Below are 26,382 nucleotides of genomic sequence, written 5' to 3'. Positions count from 1 at the left end.
GATTTCACCAAGGAGGCTGAGCAGAAAGGAATTCTAAGTGGAGGTAATGGCCTCCTGGAAGCATGAAAATGCATAGCATGTTCAGGAATAGCAAGTAAGAGTTTGAGGTAGCTGAGACTGAGAGGAAGGGATGAGCACAAAGCCAGAATTATTAGTCAGGGCTATTCCATGAAAGGCTCCAGTGAACTTTGTTGGACAACCCAACTTAATTTTTGCCAGAAGTTAGATTTAAAACATCAGGAATGAGCGAGGCCTGCTAAAATTGGAGTTGTTATTTTTCTTCTCAAAGATGGTAGTAATTGTTGAATTTTTGGAAGTTGGTGGAACAGCCCTGAAGGGTTCCATTATTCCCATGAAAATTAGTAGTTCTTGTGGTAAGGAAATGTTTTAGGAATTGTTGATAATAGGTATGTCAACAACTTCCAATTGCATAATGCCCCTAGAAAGATCCAAATCTTTTTCATGTGTTTTCTTTCATATTCCAAAAATAGTGTTGGCAAATGTTCAGAGAAGGCAGAAATTTGCCAGAACATACTCTTTAAAACCCAGCTCACCAATTTATGGAAGCAGTCTTAGACAAATCTCTTGCATGTCATTCAGACTATAGTACTTGACTTTAGTGTCCATATGCATCATGTTATGAATTGTATGTGTGTTTTAAAAAAAAGAAAACCTTTTTTATTCTTTCTGTAAGTTGCTCAAGTACTATAATTTGACCTGAGTCATAATTGCAACACTCACCTTTCTTTTAGTCCAAACTTTTACTTCCAGATCCTTATTATCATTTCCACAAGGGATTAAGAAACACCAAACATAGGAACTAAAATACTTCGCTGTTTTAAAAAAACATAAATTCATGAATGACATTGAAGATAAAAAGCAGTGCTATTTATGGGCCTTAAGTTCCTCCTCCTTCCCCATGAAATCAAATTCACACATCATTCTAGCTGGGACTTTAACAAAGTTAAACAATACAAGTGACAAAGTCTTAAAGCCATGGAAAATGCCATTATTGTTTTAATCAGATATTAAAACTTAAGTCTGGTCAGAGTTGGATGACGTAGTTCACTAAGAGAATAGAGGGGCTTTTGCTAACTGGTTATTTAGAGTTTCCCCTAAATTAATGTTGATTATGTTTCAAATTCCAAAGCTTGCTCACGTACCGAAATATAATATAATGCTTCTGCTTTCCCCTGACTACTAACTTACCAAGGGAGAGAAAGTTAGTAATGGTCAAATTTTCCCACAGCTTATTCGGAGGTCTTAGTAGTAGAAAATAAATGAGGGGCTTGGGTTTACCTCAGTTTGGCCAGCCTAGAGCCTACAGTAATAGTCCAGAAACAATAATACCCCATGTTAGCAAGGGACAGAATGGTGTCAGTTTGATTGTGTAACTCCAGGACACCCTGTGTTATGTGTCTTTCAGTTTAGTTATTATTGCCAATAGCATCATGTTATGTGGTTCTGGAATAGATTCTATATAGGGTACCTGAAGGTCCTTCCCATACCCTGCCAACCAAACAGCCAGTGCTATTTTTATATAGAACCAGGCAACGTATAATTTCCATGACTGTTATTTAGAATGAGTTGGCAAGTTCAAACCAGATTTTATGAACATGCCTGGCATTGTCAGTAAAACCTGAAAGTTGAGCAAAGTTACTTTTCCTCAAATGGATGAAGGGTTTTTTTTTTAAGCATTTGTATGATAGTTTTGTAAGATTTATGAAAATATATTAGATCAATTTTTTAGGCTAGGTATCAACCAAAGATCATTTAATTAATGATCTCCCCTGAATTAAATTAAATTTCAAGATGTGAAACTGTTTCTGTTGTCTTCAAAGAACCAATTTGGGATGTATCCAGAGTTTGTTTTTATATGCTTTAATAAAGCATGTGTATCTATCAGGGAATCTGTTCTGTTGGTAAGTATAGATATTTTCATTCTGATTATTTATTTTCACTTCAGAGTATCAAGACAATGCAAGACTATAAAACTTACCAGTGACACTCCTCTCTACTCTCTTCCTTGATCATCACAGACTCCCCAAGCTGTAACGACCTTTACAGATCATTCCCTTCATTTCACAAATGAAGAAATTAATATCAAGCAAAGTCAAAAAGGCAAAAAAAGAAAGAAATTAATACTTAGAGAAAACGATGGACTTTCCCCTTCCCAAGTTTATATAGCAGGTTAATAAAAGAACTAGAACTAAAACCCAAATCTCTTGCAGTCTGTTACATTATGTCTTCTATGCTGGCAGAATATTAAGTGTATCTGTTTCTTTTATTTTTCTGTTTCTACATTTGGAGCCCCAATTCTCCTTCCGTGAACTGCTGAAAGCAAGTGTAAAATAGAGTTTATTCCCTAGACTAAAAGAGAGATCCCAGTCTATGTTTTCAAGATCTGGCCTGTTAACACAGAAATGTATTTTTATTACATTCAAAAAAAAGAAAACAGTAATTGTAAGACCCCTTTATTCCTCTAATTCAGTACCCTTCTCCTGACCCCCTGCACACACACATTCTTTCCTGGTAAAAAGATGGGAGTAAGTGGGTCACCGATTGAGATAATTGTCCAGATACTTAAAATATATTTTAGACGATAGATTCAAAAGTGTGTGTGTGTACTTTTGAGAGATTTATGTCATATGACTTAGAAGAATTTCAATGTTAGTTTCTTTTTAATTTCTTTCCTCTTGTGATAAACATTAGCATTCAAAAGGGACGAAAAGCATATTCTACTAGAATGTTTGCTTCCATTATTTTATGCAAAAAAAACTTAGCCTTACATGATCTTATTAAGCATATGGAAATATTATGTCAGACTACTTTTTTACTGTAAATAAAATAATTTCTCAATATAAACATGTGTTCTTTTAATGATCAAACTCATTCCAAGGATACATTTCAATTTGTAACCATGTGCATTTTATTTTTAGAGAGCTTTTAACTCTGAATCACTAAATTTCTAATGCATTAAATGACAAATCAATGGTTCCTATTTTAAAGACTTGAATAAAAGATAGTATGATTAAAAAGTGAAGACTTGGCTTACACTTGTAATCCCAGCACTTTTGGAGGCTGAAGCAGGAGGATCACTTGAGTCCAGAAGTTTGAGACCAGCCTGGGCAACACAGCAAGACCCTGCTTCTACTACTTCTACTAAAAAATTAAAAATAAAAAAATTAGCCAGGCATAGTTTTGCATGCCTGTAGTTCCTGCTAATCAGGAGGACGAGGTGGGAGGATCATGAGTCCAGAAGTTCAAGGATGCAGTGAGCTGTGATTGCACTACTGCCCTCCAGCCTGGGTGACAGAGTGAGACCCTGTCTCAAAGAAAAAAAAATGAAGACTTAAAAAAAATTATCTGCTGTTTTATACTTTAGTATTGCCATATTGGTTTTGGCAAATCACCTTATCTGAAAGTCATTTTAAATAAAAGGGAATCTAAATACAGAATGATTGCATTAGAAATCAGCATATAGCTCCCTTGGTGGGTTAGTGCTGAAAGTGGCCCCACAGGTGCTTCTGGATTCCAGTAATGCTCTACCTCTTTGGGTACTGGTTACACATGCGTGCAGAGCTGACGTATTTATCTGGACATTTTAGTATGTACTTTATGTTTTAATTCAAAGTAAAAAAATTAAGATGCCCAAATAAAGCCTATGAAACTTGCCGTATACAACATACAAAGTGAGACTAGTAGTATCGTGTACTCTTTATTATTTGATTCCAAATTTAAAAGAATAGGCTGGGCGCGGTGGCTCATGCCTGTAATCCCAGCACTTTGGGAGGCCAAGGCAGGCAGATCACCTGAGGTCGAGACCAGCCTGACCAACATGGAGAAACTCCACCTCTACTAAAAATACAAAATTAGCCAGGCGTGGTGGTGCATGCCTGTAATCCCAGTTACTCAGGAAGGCTAAAACAAAAGAATTGCTTGAACCCAGGAGGCGGAGGTTGCGGTGAGCCTATATCGCACAATTGCACTCCAGCCTGGGCAACAAGAGTGAAACTCCGTCTCAAAAAAAATAGACTGAAAAAATTGATAGATTGCTCCAATTTTTAGAAAAAGTTTTCCTATACTCTACCAGAAACGTAGATGTTAAATTACTACAATTCAAAGGAGTATGTATGTAAATCAATTATATTTGTCATTAAGGTAAAAACAGGACCTTGCCTTACCTTCTGAGTTTCTGAAATGTGGGATCTTTTTTGTCTTAAAGTATATTTTAAACATGATTTTATACACTGTCTTTTAATGAAATGAAGTATAACTCACTTCTAAGTAAAGCGTTCTTCAAATTTATTTGTATGGTTGGTAATAGATGGCTTGTTATTTTTTTTTCTGTGACTTGGATACAATAAGAAATATTTACTTTGCAAATCATCCTTAACAGGTTGCCTCTGCCAGAACAGACGTTCATGGGCTACTGGACAATTGGTCAGGCAAGAAGTGGGATGCAAAAACTCTTGTGTCCAGTGGAAACTCATCATATAGACATAAAGGTTAATATCATCATTATTTTCTCTTAAAATATTGAACCTTATAAATTTTGCTGTATCTTCCCTGGAGATAATCCAAACAATCTCAGAAATGGTTTGTTCTGATGTTATTTTAGCTTCTGCTCTAACTTTCTGATCAGGCTGGCCTCTCAGTAGACAATTCCTAAAGGCTAGATAGAATTTCTAAAGAGCTAATTGGATGATGAGAGTCAGGTATGTTACATATTTTCCTAGGAAAGTTGCTCTGTGATATTTGTCTTATGCTAATAGGATTAAAACTTTGTGCTTTTTGATTTTTGGCCTCTTTAGCCACACATTGTTGCCAGGTTCAGGCTTCATGTGAAAGGAAAAGAAAGAACTATCAGTCACTAGTTGCAATAGCAGTCCCTCTAGGTATTTCAAGCAGAAAGGAATTTACTGTGAGAAATTAGATGCTTGTAAAATCATTAGAAAGGGCAGCAGGAACAGAAGTTGAGGGGCAACACTGGACTTGTAATTTCAAGATCAGTATTTCTGCTTCTGCTGCCATTGCTGCTGCTGAGGGCAGCACAGTAGAGCAGCGTCAGCAAACATTTTCTCTAAAGGACCACAGAGTCAATATTTTTTAGGCTTTGTAACCATACAGATTCTGTTGCAACCACTCAACTCTGCCATATAGTGCAAAAGCAGCCTTGGCAGTACGTAAACAAGTGGAAGTGGCTGTGTTTCACCAGAATTTTATTTACAAAAAAAACAGGCTATGGGTCAGACCTGGCCTGCAGGCCCTAGTTTGTCAACCCTTACAGTAAGACAAAGTGAAACACACCCAGACATGTGCTAATCTGACTGTTCATTTTTGTCAGAGCCTCCTTGTCTGCTATTACTGCAGGAAGATGGCCACTACCTCTTTTCTGCCTTCCAGATCTCATTCAAGTGCATTTAATTGGCAAAACCTAAATCATTTCCAGAACGCTTTCTATTTATTATTATTATTATTGAGACGGAGTCTTGTTCTGTCACCCAGGCTGGAGTGCAGTGGCGCGATCTCGGCTCACTGCAAGCTCCGCCTCCCGGATTCACGCCATTCTCCTGCCTCAGCCACCCGAGTAGCTGGGACTACAGGCGCCCTCCACCACGCCCAGCTAATGTTTTGTATTTTTAGTAGAGAGAGGGTTTCACTGTGTTAGCCAGAGTGGTCTCGATCTCCTGACCTCGTGATCCACCCGCCTCAGCCTCCCAAAGTGCTGGGATTACAGGCGTGAGCCACTGTGCCTGGCTACCAGGATCCTTTCTAAAGGGAGTATGAGAAATGCAGTTTCTTACTCCCCTAGCCCCTGAGATATAGACTACATAGAAGAGGGGTGGTGGGCAGGGGACATGGATGCCAATATCTAGTCCAAACATTTTTGATTAAGGACTGTAGGGCATGCAAATCACTGGAATTTTGCTTACATCTCTAGTGTTCTTTCAAGAAGTCATATCTAAGTACCCAGAACTAATATTCTTAACATTATTAAATTAGGTACTCTGCTTATATTTATATTGAATAATTATCACCATGCGTGAAATACTCTTTCATAAGTAACACTAGTGATTATCAGTAAGTTTGGTTTTTTAAAAAATTTCAAATGCCACGTTTTGCATTTAATTTAAAATACCCAGGTTTAACCATTACATTTCTGTGTAATGACATAAAAATCCTTCTTCACAATGGAAATGTATCAGGCTCTGGCTCATTCATTTGCAAATTATTCTCCTGGTTTGGACAGCTCTGGGTCCTGAGACTTGGAGTTCAAAACTGGCTCTCGCCTTAGGAAGGAATGAAGAAATGGAAATGCTATGGGATTTTACATCTGGTGTATTTCATGAGTAAAAAGAAAAAGTGAGAAATTAAATAAGATAGCATATGTGAAAGCATTTATAAATGCAAATGTATTATTATTATTGTTATGAGTACTAAGCCTATCAATAAATTGAAAAAAGAGCAGGATATTAAATACTTGAATTTAAAGTTTATATTTTGGAAGAACTTTAGCTTTTCTACATTTTGGTGACAACCAAAATGTCTTCACTGAGATAACTGCTTTATTGTAGGGTCCAGCACTTATAAATATACAGGAGTATCCAATAGAAAGACATGAAGAAAGATCCCTAAACTTTACTGAAGAATGTGCCTCCTGGAGAATACCGCTGAATGAAGTTAATATAATCTGTGACATTGCTACATCACATGGTATGTCCGCTTATTCTTTTGATCTTTCTTTACTGCATATGTTTTTTTAAAAGAGGGATTAAAATAATCTCTAGACATCAAAAAGTTTATGATAGACTTGGTGTCTGTCATTCTTGGATTGGATAGCAATTATATGTAATTTAGAACTAATTTCCTCTAACAACCTAACAAAATGCTATTGTGGAATCCACATAAGCACTGCTGAGTTTGTATGCATATGTCTGTTTCTCATTACAATTGTAGCACAAAGTTAAACACACCCAGGCATGTGCTAAAAATAGAAGGGAAAAATAAAAAGGAAAAACATTGGGTTTTTTGGCTCAGATTCCAGTTTGGTGATTACATGAACCATGAAAGTAGGGCTGGAGTGATTTGCAGTCATTAAACTTCTAATTGTAAAGGATGGCAAATAAAGAATGTGAATTTTTGGCATCCACACTTCTGGACTGTTGCCATTACCTACTGATTCATGCAGTGGGCCCTGGGTACATTTTGGCAGAAGTTCCTCAACTGCTGTCAGTTACTAAGGTGATATAAACAGAAGTGGTGGCTGGGGGAAGGGAGAGAGTCTCTAACTTGACTAAGATGAGAATTGTTGAGGCAAAAATTGGTATCTTGGTTTTTTGCCTATAAGTTCTATTGATATAGTTTATTCTACAAATCTGCCATTTTAAATAAAAATACGTGCTTTTAAAAATATACAGTTTTTTAAAATTGGTAAAAGATAAATGTCAATCTTGTATCTGTATGTTTAAGACAAAGACTGAACTGCATTTAATGCCTGCAAAAAGAGAAAATAGTTAATGAGTTTATTAAGGACATTTCTGTTAACACTTTTACTATATTCCCAGTGCCCTATATTACGCAGGAAGATGCTCAATAAATGTTGACTATAACTTATTTGTGTTGATAATGGAAGCATTATAAAAGATCCATAAATTATAAATTCTGTGGTTCTGATAATTGACACTGTAACATCTACAGTTTGCATCGTCTACTAAAAAAGTGTGTCTTTTTCAGTCCTTCTGTTGACTTGTGTTTCTTATCAGTTAGCTTATTTATTTAAATTTACTGTATCTTTATATATAATATGTGTGATATGTATAATATGTCATTATATATAATATATAGATATGGTACACATGCACGCACACAGACACACACATGTGTTCCCGATTTTTCAGGGTAGTCCCAATTTTTTTTTTTTTTTTTGAGACAGAGTCTGGCTCTGTAGCCCAGGATGGAGTGCAGTGGCACAATCTCGGCTCACTGCAAGCTCCACCTCCCAGGTTCACGCCATTCTCCTGCCTCCACCTCCTGAATAGCTGGGACTACAAGCGCCCGCCACCACACCCGGCTAATTTTTGTGTATTTTTAGTAGAGACAGGGTTTCACTGTGTTAGCCAGGATGGTCTCGATCTCCTGACCTCATGATCCACCCACCTCGGCCTCCCAAAGTGCTGGGATTACAGGCGTGATGTAGTCCCAAATTTAAATGACGTATCTTATTGTTGTATCTCATGTCTTAATTTGGGGTTTGGAAAATATGACCACTGTAAAATAGATACCTGGGTGATAGGTGATGCTGATACCATTTATTATGCAAAAGTAGCTTAATCCCTTGCTTCAATGGTTCCCACATAAGAGATTATGAGAAACTTAGTCCAGAGCCTGGCTCCTCAAAAGGGGGGACCTCAAACCAGCAGCATTAGCCTCTCCTGGAAATTTGTTGGAAAGGCAGAATCTGAAACCACACCCCAAACCTCCTGAAGTCTGCAGTTTTATTAGATCCCCAGGTGATTCAGAGGCACTTGAAACTTTGAAGAAGCACTGACTTCTTCAAATGGAAGGAAATGGACTTAGGTACCCAGATTGAAAAGACAGAGATTTTATAGTAAGAAATACTCAAATATGAACAAAAGTTTGGAAAATAAGATCCATAGAGCTAAGATTTTTTAAATGGAATTACTTATTTACAGCTAGAAAATCTTAAAGAGCTAGTAACTGTCTGGAAAATGCAAGATTAGCAGATAGAAGATGTTGACCAACTGGTGTCCATCTGAACCAACAAGAGAACAGACCTTCACTGTAGCACTAAGCACATTACTGTCATACAAGGAAGAATTTCCTGACATTGAGGATTGTTTAATATTTAATGGTTTTATCACAAGATATTATGACATTCTTTGGGGAACAAATAGATAATCAATTTTTTTCAGATAGATAGTTGTGACCCTATCTACATTTAGGGTCGAAACTAAGTTGCTTGTCATGGTCTTTTCAGCCTAATCAAGCCATGATACAAATCATCTGCTGAGTTCCAACTCCGTGTTCCAGCTGTGTATTCATGATTCAGTTTTCACTAGACCTCTTGGCCAACTAGAAAATTGGTTGCCAGCCACAAAATTAACACCTTTTTGTCATTTCAGAAAATGAGCAAAATACTCTCTATGTCGTTACATGCAATCCTGCTTCCCTGTACTTTATGAATATGACTGGGGAAAGTGGCTTCTTTGTGGACTTTTTTGATATCTTCACAAGAACAGCCAATGGCATTTGGCACCCTTTTATGACAGTGGCACCGCTGGGAAGTCCTCTCAAAGGTCAAGTGGTTCTCCATGAGCAGCAGGTAATGCACACCAGGCTACAATGATGTGAAGAATGACTTACATGAAAGGCAAGGGTGATTAGAAACCTATAACTGAAAAGATGTGCTTTCATGATGATCAAGGAGAGGAGCTGGAGGGGATGGGTCAGGAGTTGCATTTTATCAGTACCACAAAGGCAGGCTAATATCTTGCTTTCTCTAGATACTTCAACATGACCTATAAATCTAGAAACAGGTAAGTCAGGGTTTTTCAACCTCGACACTATTGACATCTGAGGTCAGATGATTCTTTGTTATGAAGCTTCCACTCACTTTGGGGAGATAGACCAGTAAACCAACAAATGAACATGCCAGTTTCAGGTAATGATAATTGTTACATATAGAAACATAGTAATGTCCAAGGGAGTGATGGGGATGGGGTAGGAAGAATTGAGAAAGTGAATGGTATTAAAAAGAGTGCTGAGATATCACCTTTTAGGAAATGACATTTTATCTGAGACCTGAATGACGTTTTTTGGTAGAGATAGCCATGTAAATACACCAAATGGAATACAGTGAGATCCATCAGTATCTAATGATGCTCAAGTTCTGTCCATCATTACTATGGATTAGTGCACTAAGATTGTACTAGTGACAAGCACAGATGCCCGGACTCAGGCTAAAAATAACTCCAAACAAAACATATAGATCCGAAGACAGATTTCAATTAGTGAGAATTCTAAAGGTCTAAGTTAATCTATACAATACCAGTAGAAAGGAGCCTAATGTTTTTGTATACCTATTATCAACTAGTATATACCAAGTACTACACTAAGCATATTATTCATTCAACAAATATATATCATGTGCCTCCTATTGAGGATACTGCAGTGACCAAAAATACCCAAAAACTCTTGTCCTCAAAAGCTTACATTCTGATGTAGGAAGATAGACAGTAAGCAAAATAAGTAATTATATCTTAAATTAGAAGGTGAGAAACAATAGGGAAGAAGATTGCAATTTAAAACAAGGCAGGCAGGGATTCCCTAATTGAAAGGGGGATATTTAAACAAAGATTTTAGAGAGGTGAAGAGGAGAACAGGTATCTGGAAGAAGAGAGTTCTAGACAAAAGCAATAGTAGGTTTAAAGGCCCAGAGGCTAGAAACATGCCTCTTCATCTTTAAAGAAGTGTAGTGGGGAAGATTGAATAAGAGGGAAGTGCTGGGCACGGTGGCTCACACCTGTAATCCCAGCACTTTGGGAGGCTGAGACAGGTAGATCACGAGGTCAGGAGACCGAGACTATCCTGGCTAACACGGTGAAACCCCGTCTCTACTAAAAATACAAAAAATTAGCCGGGTGTGGTGGCAGGCGCCTGTAGTCCCAGCTACTCGGGAGGCTGAGGCAGGAGAATGGCATGAACCCGGGAGGTGGAGCTTGCAGTGAGCCGAGATTGCACCACTGCACTCCAGCCTGGGCGACAGAGCAAGACTCTGTCTCAAAAAAAAAAAAAAAAAAAAGAGGGAAGCAGGAGGAGGTGAGATAAAGAGGTTACACTGTGGGTTGGAGTAGGGGCAAAGTGAAGGGGGTGGTGAGAAGCAGGCTGTGTAGAGTAGGGGTCCCTAACGCCCAGGCCACAGACCAGTATTGGCTCCTGGCCTGTTAGGAACTGGGCCGCACAGCAGGAGGTAAGTGGTGGGCAAGGAAGCATTGCTGCCTGAGCTCCACCTCCTGTCAGATTAGCCACAGCATTGCATTTTCATAGGCCCGTGAGCCCTATTGTGAACTGTGCATGCAAGATATCTAGGTTGTGCGCTCCTTGAAGAACCTAATGCCTGATGATCTTAGATAGAACAATTTCATCCTGAAACCACCCCACACCCCCACACAGCCCCCACCCCACCTCTCCAGTCATGGGACAGTTTTCCACGAAACTGGTCTCTGGTGCCAAAAAGGTTGGGCACCACTGGTGTAGAGTCTTGTAGGCCATTGAAGTTTCTGGATCCTGACTATGAGTAAAAGGGGAAGACAGGAGGAGGTTTTGAGCAGGAAGCTAGCATGATTAAAGGATTTCTCTGGGTGCTCTGTGTGAATAGTCTGTAGGTGCTAAGGCACAATGAGGGAGACTAGTTAAGAGACATGGTGGTTTGGAGGAGGATGGGGCTCATAAGCAATGACAGATTCTAGAAATATTTTGAAGGTAGAACTAACAGGATTTCCTAACAATTCCAATATATGGGGTCAGAGAGAGAGTAAAGGACAACCGTAAGATTTAGGGACTGAGCAACTTGAAGTTGCCATTGACTAAGATGGGGAAGGAATCTGGGAGGAAAGCTCAGATGATATTAGATTCAGTTTGAGATGTCCATTAAATATCCACATAGATGATAAGACTGGAGTTCAATGGAGAGCTCCTACCAGGATATACCAGCTTGGGATTCATTAACAAATAAATGTTCTTTAAAGCCATGAGACTGAAAGAACTCACCAAGGGACTGAATGTAGAGAACAGAAGTTCAAACACTAAGACTTGGGGCAGTAAAATTTTAAGAAATCAGGAAGATGAGGAAGAATCAATGATGGAGTTTGAAAATGAGTGACCAGTAGAGTAGATGGATAAACTGAGGAGTGTGTTATCCAGGAATGCAAGTGATGAATGTCTCAAAGATAAGGATCAATTGTTAAATGCTGCCAACATAACATGTAAGAGATTCCTTACTTACTCATGTTATTCTTCCAACTGCCCAGTGAGGGTAGCTCTTAGCCACATTTACATATGAGAAGACTGAGGCTCAGACTTCAAATAACTTGTCTGGCAGGGAAATAGTAGAACTGAGATTCACAGCAGATTGGTTTGACCCTACCAGAATTAAACATCACCTACTGTCTCCCTCACTACAGATTTGGGGAAAAAGATTAGTTTGAAAACTTAACAAGTACTCATAATAGGAAAATATTTTTTAAATGCAGTGTTGTTACTTATGAATATTTAAAGAGCAAAGTGCTACCAAGAAATAATACTTTCACTAATCAAGAGAAAAGTATTGCATAATATGTCAGTAGTTCATTGAGGAAATAAGTCAACGTTAACTTTAGTCCGTGCCTCCAGAAATTATCATAAATTCTGAGTTATAAGTATTTTTCTGATTTTGTTTTTACTTTTTTATTTTTACTTTTACTTTCTCCTAGGAGCAGAATTTATAAATATCCAGATATTGTTTATAAAAGTTTATGTCCTGAAAATTGGAATGAGGGTTTTACTTTATAGATTTTCAACAAAGTATCGATGCCATTGAATTTAACTCTGTAGCCAAAACAATCTGTCATAAAAGGTACATGATATCTTGGTGGTTTGTAATTTAGTAAGTCAGTCAAATTTGGATGAGACTACATTTGGAATATTTATTTAAACAGTCCTGCCACATTTTCAACTGTCAAATTCACTGTCAAATTTACATACACAAATTCTTTAATAAAAGTGCCAGATTTGTAGGTTCTCAGCAAGAGTTTTATTTTCTCAAAAGATCCAATTATTTGGTAACATTGCTAATTAATACTCTGTTTAATTTCAATTACTTTCATGGAAGAAAATCTGATTTTCATTGTGAAGCTGTGCTTGACTTCCATAGCCAGCACCTTGCCTCCTTATATGCTGCCTTGCTTATCCCTTTGGCCACAGTTTCAAGTTTTCCAGAAAACTGCTTCGGAACCCTGAGCAGACCTGCACACCTTGTCTGTATACTTCCTCTCTACCTGTCCTCTAAACTGCCTTCTCTTTTCCCAGAGAGGGTATCTTAACTATTTTATAATTTACCCCTGTCAAGATGTCAGACCTGTACAATTCCATGTGAACAGCACAGAGCTGTGAAATTTAACAACTGATAAATAATTCTAGTGGAATGAAAAATAAGTAGACTGCCATCAATTCCTTCTTCTTCGTTCTACCCTAACTAAAAATGAAGCAAAAATATTGTAGAAAAGTCCTTCCATGAATTCGGCTATTCCTTGTCTTTTTAACATAAATCTTTGCTACAGATGCATGTCCCTGGTTAGTTTAAGAAGTTGTTCAAAAATTCCTTGCTAAAATAAAATCTTAAGTAAGAAAAGGGAAACTTTGCCATGCCTAAAAATAAAGACCCTCCCCTTCCCCCACTCCCCATGAGATTATTTATTACATCTGTACAAAGTTTAGAATTTCAGATTTAGGGACATTGAGGTCATCCAGAGGTTACTTTTCTCCCAGTCAAATACAAACATAATAAAATTGCTCACTTGCGTCTCCTCCCTGCCCCCCTTAAAGGAGTGCCAAAGCCACAGTTACATGTACTCATGTATGACGCAAAATTCTATTTTTAAAACCAGACAGAATCTATCATTAGTCATTTACAGAAGGAAACCATTAACATCTAAAAGGATGGAGCAACAGAACTCCTTCATGTTGCCAATTGCTTATAAACTAATTCTAAATACAGCAGTGGCTGGAAATATGTGTTTTCTGTCACTTAGAAAGATATAGTTTTTCAGTTCACTTATGCCATGTTATGAATATATAAGTATTAGACCCTAAAAAGGTAGAAAAATGGAAGACGATACTAACTTATTTTTATACTTGATCATATTTGTTTAATCAACTGCTTATTCTTATGCTTACTCATTTTTAGGCATGAAACATTTTTAGGACTTCCTTTTGCTTACAAAGGCTAATATTATCCCAAATTGCTTAAGTACTAAGAATTCATTTTAATGTTGTACATATTTATTATACAAGAAAGATTTCTTCCATCAAAAAATACTTATTCAAAAAATATTTAATCTAGAATGGAGATTGTAAATTTTTAACTTAATTTTATTTTTTTCTTAAGGAAAACTCTAAGGTATCATTACCATTTTCAAAACTGTCAAGTAGTGGTGAATGATACTTGTTATATGTTAATTTTTAAAAGAATATTTCTAACACACATTCTTAATGGAGAATTATATCTCATACAGAATGATGCATTCTAAGGGTGATGTTTATGAAAGAAATTAAAGCTTTGTTAACATGATCAGTAAAATTTTTTAATACATCTAAAAATCAGAGTATATGGTGTGAAGTGAGTTATATGGTGCAAATACTATTTTAATTCTTGAGCACTTCCATAAAATTAGCTTGTAAAATAAAATTAAAACCACACTGAGATGCTAGATTTGCAGATGAATCATTCATTTTTTAACATTTCTTCTTCTTTCTCTGACTAAATTATATGACAGAAGGCAAGGGTCATGATTAATTCATCATTGTATTCTTTATATATTAAATATAAGCTCCTCAATAAATATTATGGAATAAATGAACAAACACTTCACATTTTATTGTTTTCTATATTTTTCAAGGTTTGTATTAATTATTTGTGTGCTTTATGACTTTATCTTCTCCAAAATAAATTCTTCTTGAAATGAAAAGTTCACAAGAGTTAGGATAACTGGAGGAGCCCCAAACATAAAATAAAATAAAACAAAGAGAGAAAAGACACCTGCATAACAATGAGGTCTGACAAATAACTTGCAGGTACCTTTTTGCAAACCTGTTAGTCTAATCTTCAAACCTCTTTATATTTTAACTAAAAAGTCAACTTCTTTGCATCCCTTTAAAATATTTAATTTTTTCTGGCTTTCTCAGTGTTAAGTTTTTATTTCATGTATTTCAGTTCATATATTTCAACACATAAGGTTTATTTATTTTCTTAAAAAACATATCCTAATTACTGAAAGATTACATCATTGCATAGCTATGATTAATAATGCTGCAGAAATCTGTTGTTTGTACTTTATTATAGCACCAGTTATGAAGGTCTTTCAAGCTTGGTGAATTTCTAAATGAAGGAACACTCATTACTAGCTAGTTTCTTGGAGTCCTGCGTATTTCTTGCCAACTCATCTTTAGATCTATTTTATACCTATTTTCTAAATTGAACCTGGATTTGTGAAAAAGATAAGTAAGATTTCATTATGCACAATATAAGAGAGCTTTCAACAGAGCATTCTCTAGGTATAATTTTGGTACAGGTAGATGAACTTCTTAAAATCATCAATCTTTGTAATTTCCTTATTACTAGATAATAAAACAGAATCATGGTTCAACTAGCTTATATTTAAAAGGGAATGGTTGTTACATAAAAATATTTAAAGAGAATACCTTCTGCATCACATATTTAGAAATGTCTTCATAAAACCACCAACAATTTTAAATTCCTCATTAAGAAAAATCATTTAATGTCTTTGTGATATTTCTTAAGTATTACAATATTGTCTTTGTTTTGATTTATCCCTACAACCTTCATTGTCAGGTTGCCAAGAGGTTGCCGCTTTAAAAAATTAAAAAAAAAAACAAAAAACAAATCTTGAGCTTTTCACTGTTTTTATCATTTGCAGAGTGATGTTATCCTGTTGTTAGATACCACTGGCCGGGCCCTTCATCGCCTCATCCTCCCTTCAGAGAAACTTACATCTAAGAAACCTTTCTGGTGGAACAAAGAAGAAGCTGTAAGAAACACCACATTTGTCCAGCAAATTGCCAAGGATTTCTATAGCTTTCTAACCAGAAAGATGCATGCATACCCATCCCTTTAAGTGCCTTTGGTTTGTTGTAATGCACAAGAGAATTTCCTGTTACGCACATATAGATTTTAACATGATATATATAACCATAGATATGTGTATAATTAAATATCAATAACTTCTTTTTATGACATTATACTTGCATGAAGATTTTCCAGGACTGGACTAACAAGAGAAAATTAATAAGTATTTGGATATGGTATTTTTAACAAATTTCTGATCATGAAGTCAATTTAACCTGTTTTCCAGTTATGTAGTTATGTTTTGGATTTATATGATAAAACTGTGAGTATGCTACCTAATTTCCTCTACTAGACAAATACGTGTTTTAGTTTATTAACTAAATTAAACTAGTAAGTAAATAGTTTAGGCCAACACAAGAGAATTTATTCTGCCATTCAGAAAAAAATAATGGTTTTAAAATAAGGTTTACCCTCTGTTCTGCAAGTCAACATACTTAGGTCTTAAAAGACTATGAAAAAAGTTATTTTTTAAAATGTCATAAATGTTTCCTAATATAAGAAACAAAGTGTTTCCCATGTGTTTATTTTATGGTGTAAATTCCATGGTTAATCATCAGATAGCCTGTTATTTCTTAACAATGTTTGGTATTGTTTTTAAAAATTTATTCTGAAGAGGTTTTAGTATATAGTTCACAGTAAATTTTGATATATAGTTTAATCCATTTTACCATAAGAGTCTTAGAGTAGATAAATAGATAGCTTGTTTGAGAATTACATGTTTTACAAGTTGAAGAACTTTATTTTATTTAAGGGGAAGTGGCTAAAGAGAGACATGTCTGTATATGACACATTTAATGTGAATATCTTGTTTTGTTTTGTCTTTAGGAAACTTATAAAATGTGTAAAGAATTTTCACACAAAAACTGGCTGGTATTCTACAAAGAAAAAGGGTGAGCTCTTTATTAGAGAAGATTTAAACTGAAGTTCTTATTTGGCCCATTCTATTTCCTGTTTTGATTATACTTGTTTACTATAAAGTGAATGTAACCAAATTATGAATGTTTTAATATAAAAGTAACTTTGCCCACATTGCAGAATACTGAGAAACAGACATAAGAAAAGCTAATGCTCACAATTCTATGACATAGCCACTACTAACATGGCAATGGTCACTACTTTCCATTATTTTTACTTATACACACCCTGACATAGTTTAGAATTTTGCATATCTGTTTTTCTCAATTAACATTTTTCTACATTATTACTCAGTCTTAAAAACATTCTATTTACGGGTTGCATAATGTATCATGAAATGATTATGCCAGATTACTCAACCATTATCCTCACCATTTCCTTTCAGATACAGTTTTCTTCTCCTTTTCCAGGAACAGCCTGACTGTGCTGGATGTTCTAGAAGGGCGAACTCACACCATCTCACTTCCCATCAATCTCAAGACAGTTTTCCTTGTAGCAGAGGACAAATGGCTTCTGGTGGAGAGCAAAACAAATCAGTGAGTGGCTTTATATAGTGTATCATGGAGTATGTTGTAGCTCAATCTTATTTATCAATTATCCATCATCTTTACTGTTCTGTCTTTCCCGTGTCTATCTTTTAGCAATTTCTGTGTTTGGCAGCATCTCTATATATGAGACTTATAAGAAATGAGGAGGGGAGAAAAAATAAATGTCACTTCTCAAAATGGCATTGAAATTAACAGTTAAAAAATCATGACTTTTTCGTATGATCCATATTTATTTGGGCTTTTTCCTATTTGTACATTGAGAATTCACTGTATTCTTGCCAAACTGGAGATACTTCAAAGTAGATTTTCCCTTCGAAGAGCCACAGTCTCCATCCTTAGAGCTGTCGCCTTTTTGTAAATTCACACCTTAGAAGTTTCTTTCTCTTTTTATCTTGTGTATTCTGGGTTGGATGTGGTTATGTTTATGTTTTTGTTTTCTGACCCATCGGACTGTGCAGTTCTTGATGAAAGACAGTGTCAACTTTGAGCACCTTCCCTCATGCACAACTCCACTAGCTCAGTGCAGACTCTTTCTGCCCCTCTGCTGACAAGCAGAAGTAGCTCATTGCAGAGGATTTCTGCCTATATGTACATCCATATTTTAGAAATGTTAAAAATAAGTAGATCAAGGAGATTTCAGTTGTGAGGGCATCTGTCTCTTAGCTGATCACAAATCAGAACTTATGCTCCCCCTTCCTGGCTGATCAAAGAGTTTTATCAAGAGAGGGCTACATGATAATAAGAGTGTACCCCATTCGAGTTGCTTTCCTCTCCCACCACCACAACCCTTTCTCTTATAGGAAGCACTGGATTTTTGCTTCACATTCATTACTGTATTGCTGTTGTGCACTGCTCTTTAACACAGTGTTGAGAAGTTATTTGTTAATTCATGATGAAACTCTAAAACTTCAAATTATACTGGAACTATAAAAAAGAGGCTGAAGAGAATCTAATTTTTCTTAGTCTGGCCTTATGACTATTAGAAAAAGAAAAATTTCACTTAAGCTAGACGTTTTGTTTGTTTGCAGGAAATATCTTTTAACTAAGCCTGCACACATTGAGTCTGAGGGTAGTGGGGTTTGCCAGTTGTATGTGCTGAAAGAGGAGCCACCCAGCACGGGGTTTGGAGTTACACAAGGTAAATACTATGTCATCTGTGTTTATGACTGTGTGAGTGCATGCTTGTACACATACTGTCCTCTAGAATCATTTAAGAACAAAACACCAGCCTATGTTAAGTTTACACCAAAAGAAAAAACTTAGTCACTACACCAGAAATAGTAAATAAGAATCTACTATCTCAGATTGTCAAAAGGAAGTTCACTGTTGTAAGCTCTGTCCTTGAATTTTTTTAACTGACAGATCAGTATTTTTATATACATTCAGATTGCAAGTCTAATTTAGGATAACATCTTTTTTTCTACAGACCATTGGGATTTCTACTTAATTTATCACAGTTTTGGGGGATGAATAGTACTTACGAAAAAAAATCTAAAACATACCATTGCCAACACTTTGTTGGGTCAGTTTTCACATCTTTTCTACAGGGAACTATTATAGTATTTATTCCTAATAAAATTTTGAATTCTATAAATACTTGAAATCACTTTGGGAAGATGTCTTGGTTATAAAAACAGCATTTTTTCAAACAAAAGCCCATGAATGTAATTTAAAGTGTTTCCTCTTTTTTAACTTGTTCTTTTCCATTTGACTTGTCGAGAATAAAATCTTGCAAAAAATTAATTCCTGGAGCATTTCCGGAGCATATGGTGTCTAATGTTTGTCTGATGCTTTTCAGAAACAGAGTTTAGCATACCTCATAAAATTTCCAGTGATCAACTATCATCTGAACATCTAAGTTCAGCTGTGGAACAAAAGATTGCCTCTCCCAACAGAATTCTCTCAGATGAGAACAATTATGCTACAATAGTTGTTGGTTTTCCAGATCTCATGGTAAGCACCCATTTTTTAAATTATTGGATAAATATTTCTTTCCCTCAATTTGACCTATAATCTGTAAGCCTGTTTGAGGGGTAATTAAAAACATGATTTCCTGGTAAACATGTTGGATCAAGTCTGCCTTGCAAATCAGTCAGTAGAAAATATGTTATACCTAAATAGTTTCATTACACTTTAAAAATTAACATTGAAAGTGTAATGCGATGATAGAATTTAGTAGGGGAAAACGAGTATTCTCCATATGTGGGAGTTCAGGTAATACAGTTTAAATGCTTCACCTTCCAATGGTAATTTTCTATCATGTCTTCTAGAATTTTTTAAAGTTAATTATTTTTCCATCTACACATTCTGTTTATTTATTTATTTATTAACTTTTATTTTAGGTTCAAGTGTACGTGTGCAGGTTTGTTATATAAGTAAATTGCATGTCACGGGGGTTTGTCGTACAGATGGTTTGGTCATCCAGGTAATAAGCATAGTACCTGATAGGTAGTTTTTTGATCCTCATCCTCCTCCCACCCTCCACCCTCAAGTAGGTGTCAGTGTCTGTTGTTCCCTTCTTTGTGTCCCTATGTGCTCGGTGTTTCGCTCCCGCTTGTAAGTGAGAACATGCGATACTTGGTTTTTTTGCTCCTGTGTGAAGTTAAATTTGTTGAATTGTCATTATTGTAGATTAAAATTTTCACCAGTCATGAAGATAGATTTAGTTTCCATTGAGTTTTGCTCCGATTTATCATATCTTTGCAGCATCCAGGTTATAGAATAATGGCTAATTGTCTCAAATGATTTTTCTCTTAGATGGGCCCTTCTGTTATCTACTGTTACCTATAAAGGAGAAGCTATTTGAATTGACTTTAGGTGAAACTGGGCAACATCTTCCTCTGATGGAAATGTGGGGAAGTTCCTATAAAAGTTATTTCGGTCCAAGTTGGCATCTAATAACCTTAGATGTAGCTCCGTGTGTTTTGACTAAGCATTTAATTTTTATAATTTCCTTTGTGGCTTTTAGATGGGATGATAGAATTATTTCAAGGTAAAAATATGGGCTGTACTTGACAGTACTCTAATTTTGTATGCCTCAAAATTTTAATATAGTTAATGAATGCTGGGTACTTCAGGATATAAGATTTGAAATCTAAAACTCAGTGGATAATATGTGGCTTAGGACTCTGATATATGTTTTCCTAATTATCAAGTAAAAAGCATCTGCTATCATATAATTCAAAATGAAATGTTATTGAAATACAGTGTTTACAGCAGCCTTGATATAATAAAAGAGATGTGTTTTATATGCTTTCTACAATGTTTGCTGCTATAAAAAACTTGGAACTTTTTCTGGAGGTAAAACTATTTTAAAAATTGGTCTTCTAATTACCTTCTTATGATTGAAGAAATCAATATAGAAGTATAATGTTATTATAAAAAGTTAGAAAATAAAAGCTAAGTTAAGGCACTGTTTGTATTAACCTTGTAGAAATTCTTACAGCCTGTAAGACTAGTGACCTTGTTAAATTAAAAGCTATATCCCTGCTTCTTCATGTGGTACCTACCACATAGGAGGTATTTAATGAGTATTTGTTAAATAGAAGATTAGAGTCAGCTAGACAGCCTTTAAGATGACAATAAGATTTTTAGGCCACAACACAACAGGCAGTGTGCTACCCTAAGCCCTTTCACACATGATACTTAATTTTTACAACAATTCTATGAGGTTTTACAAATGAAACAACAGAAACAGAGAGAGCTTATATCCCCTAGGCCACAAAGACTCTAAGCAGTGGGATTTGAGCTCAAGTGTGACTAGCCAGCCCTCTAACACACATCCTTTTTACCACACCACTCTGCCTTCTTGCTTTATGTGAACTTCTTTGGATTCTCTATTAAACTATTGACAGATGAGTATGCTACCTCTTATTAACTTTTTCATGGAGTTATCAGTGGCCTCTAAAGTATTACTTATATAACTTTTAAAATCTAATACCAAATAGCTATAAGAATCTATAGCAAATATCATCCTCAATGGTGAAACATTAAAAGTATTTCTTTTCTATTCTTATTAGGAATAAAACAAGGATGCCCACTGTTACCACTTCTATTAAACATGGTAATAGTGTCTTAGACATGATATATAAAGAGAAAATTGATAAACTGTGCTGCATCAAACTTTAAAATTTGAGCTCTGTTAAAAGACACTGTTAAGAGAATGAAAAGACAATCTACAGGCTGAGAGAAAATATTTGCAAACCACATTTCCAACAAAAACTGGTATCTAGAGTCTATACAGGTTCTTAAAACTTAACAGTCAGAAGGCAAATAGCCTAATTTTACAAATGAGCAAACAGTAGGCCAGTGTGAGTTATCAAAGATCAGAGCCCAAGCAAGGTAAGGGCATCTGTGATGGGGAGAGGTAACCACTAGTGATGGGCATTAAGCCCAAGCAGGATGAAGATGGCATTCCTGTGAAGGGGCAGCCTGGAGTGGGATGTAGGAGCCCAAGTAAGGTGAAGTATGTGTCCCTGTGTGAGTATGGCCCCATATGGGCTGTCAGGACCCAAGCAGGGAGAGTGGAGCATCTGCCCAGGGAGTAAGGTTAGTGGTGGAGATGGGAGATGGGTCATATACAGCAAGAAAGTAAATATATGAAGGGTAACAAAATACATTAAGGATAATGAAAACAAATTTTTAACTGTTGGAGAGGGGAATTACAAATACTGAAAGGAAGAAAACTAGAATGAACCATGTCGTTATTAGATTAAAATTGGATATATTTTTGTGAACTCATAGATTTCAATGTATTTAGGTAGATACAGAAGTAAAATTAAAGATAAATGTGAAAAAAAAAATGAGTAAAAGACTTGAACAAACACTTAACCAAAGAGGATAGAGGGATGGCAAATAAGTACATGAAAAGTTATTGGACATCATTAGTCATTAGAGAAACGCAAATTAAAACCATAATGAGATACTAGTACCTACCCATTAGAATGGCTAAAATAAAAAAAAAAACGCTGACAATACCAAGTACTGACAAGGATGCAGAGAGCTAATGCAACTCATTATTGCAAGGGCAAACAATAACCAGAACATCTCTGAAGAAGGACCAGACAGAAGTACTCTTCCTAATAAACTTCAAGGTTAATTATAAAACTTCAGTAACTAAGACCATGTGTTGGCCTGGGAATAGAAAAATACACAGTAGAACAAAATGCAGTGCCCAGAAACAGATACATGCATATAAACTGTGTTTTATGATACTGTTGCTATGGGCAAAAGTTAGTGGTATTTGGACAATAAGCTATACATGTGAGGAAAGGATGACTGCAGGTCCCCACTTCGTACCATTCACAAAAATTAATTCCTGATAGGCTAAGGACTTAAATATGAAAGATAAAGCCTTAAAACTTTAGAAAAAGCATAAGAAAATATCTTTATGATCTTCAGAAGGATAAATACATATGTGGTAAAAATCTAAAGTAAAGCAAGGGAAAAATAACACAAAATTCCAAAAGAGTTACATCTAGGGGGGAAGAGAGAGAGAATGACCGGGAAGGGGCCCAATCACTTTTGAAGCCATCCCAGGGCTTTAAAAATGCTAGTTATGTTCTATTCATTATGTATAAGTGTTTATTTTTTAACTAATTCCTGTATTTCTTCTGTTTAGTTGTAATTGATTTCAAGATATGAAATTTAAAGTGTATATTTTACACTTGTCTGAAAATTATGATTATTGACAAAACAGCTACCACTTGTACCACATCCAAATGACTGTATTTATTTTTGTTTGTTTGTTTAACACACGATCTCCTCAGCCTCCTGAGTAGCTGGGAATACAAGCATGTGCCATGACGTCTGGCTGATTTTTGTATTTTTTGTAGAGATAGGGTTTCACCATATTGCCCAGGCCAGTCTCAAACTCCTGAACTCAAGTGATCCACCAACTTTAGCCTCCCAAAGTACTGGGATTACAGGCATGAGCCACTGCACCCAGCCAGTAATTTGATTTTCTTATACCTGTGAAACATTAGTTTCCCCCCTAGTATCTGCTTAAAGGTCTGCATTGTTAAGGTTGTGGTGAATGTAGTATATGGTACTTCAGTACTTTAATCTCTCTCTTTTTTTCAGTCACCCAGTGAAGTTTATTCTTGGAAGAGACCATCATCTTTGCATAAAGGAAGTGGCACTGATACATTGTTCTATAGCGGAAAGAAGAAAAGTGAGACTCCAAAACAAAGCAATTGTGTGACTCTTTTAGATTTGAATCAGGTTGTGAGGATTTTACCCCCAGGAGAAGTCCCTCTAAAAGATATCTACCCAAAAGGTAAGAAGGAACTCACAAATTCCTAATTTACAAAGGTGGTTTAAAGTAGCTCCCTTTTGGTAGAGGATATTTAATTTATCTTTATCATTTCATACTTATAAAAAGTTGATCATTCTGACCAGTTTAGAAGTAACTAAAAAGACCTCTCTGTATTCAGAAAGTTCTTACTCATTTTCAGTGTGTGGTTGTGGCCACTGCTGTTAGAACTCATCTTCGTTTATTTTACAATATATGCAATCACTTTACCTAAAAGACGTTTTCACAGAGGCTTTTAAAAAGTCTTAGTATATTAGGCATAGAAACTGAGGCCTGCCTTTTGTCTTAAACTCCTAAGACTGGAAGTCAGGGACTTATTATGCAGACTGATTCACTTAACAGCACTCTCAAAGTCAACTTATATTTATTACTGTATAAAATATCCAATTCCTGGGCTGATCTCCTCTCCTCATATAAATTCACTTACTCCTTAAAACCCCATCCTATTGCTAGCAGGCTCTCTAATTTGTACATGAAGATATTCTAACACAGAACTAAAATAACTGGCCCAGGATCACCCCACCAGTGGACAACAGTGCCCAGATTTGCACCACAATCTTCTAATCCCAAGTTTAGAGCTATTCTTACTGAACCACACTGGCGTTCATCATAACAGATAACTGTGAAAAAGTTTGATCATTGATTCATTGACTTTTTTTTTTTTTTTTACACATCACAGTGGTAGTGATATATTATCTTGTGTCTATATTCATTGTATTAGTGTGGACTTCACAAATATAACGCTAAATGTATTATAATAATCTGTAACAGGGTTTGAAAAGTTCTGATTATATGATAATATTTGGAATTAGTTTCTTCCAAACTGAAACTCATGGAAAATAAATCACCATTTCCTTAAAATGTTTTTTGTGGTAGAAGAGGCAGAAGAATAAACTGACAATTGTATACAGTGTAATAAGTTAGGAATATTCACAAGGTGATATATAAACACAGCAGAGAAGTTTACAATCCATACTAGAGATTATGAGTTGACTCTTGAAAGATGAGAGTTAATCAGTTGAAGGATTTGGTCCAGGAAAGGGGTGCTCCTTGTGAAAGATGCAAGGACTTGGCAGAGCATTCCAGGAATTACAAGAAGTTACGTAGCAGAGTTTAGTGCACCTTCACTCACCCAGAAATCTTTGGCTCACCTTGATACCTCTTCTCCCTCATCCTCCACATCTCATCCATCAGCAATCTCCATGTCCTGATACACAGCCTTGCAAATATATCTTGTATCCACCCACTTGTCTCCAGTTCTGTAACCAGTATCCCATTCAAGGCACTGCCATCGTACACTGGAATGTTGCCATAACCTTCTGATATTGTTACCTCTTCCACTGTTTTCCCCTCCTACCCTTCTCCACACATCAGACAGGGTGATGTTTTTAAAGTACAGTGTACATTGGTTCTTAAGCTCAGTTTGTATACAGTAAAATTCACCATTTCTAGTGTATAGTTCTGTGAGTTTGGCAGACACAGTTGGATAACCACTACCACACTTGATGTAGAAGAGTTTCATCACCCCAAAAACTTCCCCCATTCCATTTTGTGGTCAATGCCTCCACTTACCTACAACTTATCACTGACCTGATTTCTGTTCTTATAGATTTGCCTTTACCATATTATAATATAAATGGAATCATATAGTATGTGGTCTTTTGAGTCTGACATCTTTCAATTAATACAGTGCATTTGAGAATCATTTATTTATTATTTATTTATTTTTAATGTTATGTGTGTACCATTAGTTTTTGTTTGTTTATTGCCAAATGGTTGCCTATTATATGGATGTACCACAGTTTGTTGATCCATTCACAAGGTGATATATTTATTGGTTGTTTCCAGTTTGGGGCAATAAAGAGTAAGGCCACTATGAACATCTGTGGGCAGGTTTTTAAGTGAACATAAGGTTTTGCTTCTTTTGAGTAAATGCCTAGGAATGGCATTTTTGCATCATATGATGAAACTGCCAAACTATTTCCCAAAGTGGACGTACCATTTTGCATTTCTCTCAGCAGTGAATGGAGGTTTGAGTTGCACTGCATCCCTGCCAGCACTTGGTATTGTCAGTTTCTCACCATTCTAGTGAGTGTAGTGATTTCTCATTATGATTGTAATTTGCATTTTCCCTAGCACCCAATGATGTTGAGCCTTTTGTTTTATGTGTATCTTCTTTAATAACATATCTTTCAGATCTTTTGCCCATTTTTAAATTGGGTTATTTATTTTCTTATTAATCAGTTTTGAGCATTCCTTTTGTTTGTTTGTTTTGAGACAAGGTATTGCTCTGTTGCCCAAGCTGGAGTGTGGTGATGCGATTTCAGCTCACTGTAGCCTCTGCCTCCCAGGCTCAAGCAGCACCCAACTCAGACTACTGAGTATCTGAGACCACAGGCACATGCCACCACATCTGGCTAATTTTTGTATTTTTTTTGTAGAGATGAGGTTTCGCCATGTTGCCCAGGATGGTCTCAAACTCCTGAACTCTGAGTGTTCTTTAGTGTAGATACAAGTTCAGTGTCAGAGATATACTTTCCAAACAGTTTATCTTATTTTGATAAAGGGCAAATCTTCTATGTTTTCTTCTAGAAGTTTTGTAGTTCTATATTTTACATTTAGATTTATGATCCATTTTGAGTTACTTTTTTATATGGTGTAAGGTATGGACTGCGGCTCTT

The 26,382-nt window shown here is 36.0% G+C and overlaps 1 protein-coding gene across 3 annotated transcripts in view; it reads left to right on the top strand.

Moving 5' to 3' along the window:
* Positions 1–26,382, top strand: part of VWA8 (von Willebrand factor A domain containing 8) — a 381,025-nt gene that overhangs the window by 243,069 nt on the left and 111,574 nt on the right. For 2 of the 3 annotated variants that reach the window (XR_012426882.1, XM_005585735.5), the window contains exons 27-35: positions 4,400–4,508; positions 6,579–6,717; positions 9,147–9,346; positions 15,717–15,827; positions 16,751–16,815; positions 17,251–17,376; positions 18,417–18,526; positions 19,187–19,341; positions 23,470–23,665. Coding sequence is in view for 2 of the 3 variants with exons in the window: in XM_005585735.5 (XP_005585792.3) it covers positions 4,400–4,508; positions 6,579–6,717; positions 9,147–9,346; positions 15,717–15,827; positions 16,751–16,815; positions 17,251–17,376; positions 18,417–18,526; positions 19,187–19,341; positions 23,470–23,665 (1,211 nt within the window). In the remaining variant the exon portion in view is untranslated. Of the gene's footprint in view, positions 1–1,966; positions 2,139–4,399; positions 4,509–6,578; positions 6,718–9,146; positions 9,347–15,716; positions 15,828–16,750; positions 16,816–17,250; positions 17,377–18,416; positions 18,527–19,186; positions 19,342–23,469; positions 23,666–26,382 lie in introns of those variants that run through there. The other variant, XM_074021913.1, reaches the window with a different exon arrangement.

The sequence above is a fragment of the Macaca fascicularis genome, chromosome 17 (assembly GCF_037993035.2).
Source record: "Macaca fascicularis isolate 582-1 chromosome 17, T2T-MFA8v1.1".
Classification (NCBI taxonomy): domain Eukaryota; kingdom Metazoa; phylum Chordata; class Mammalia; order Primates; family Cercopithecidae; genus Macaca; species Macaca fascicularis.
Note: the sequence above shows the minus strand (reverse complement) of the source record. Positions and strands in the feature narration are given on the sequence as shown.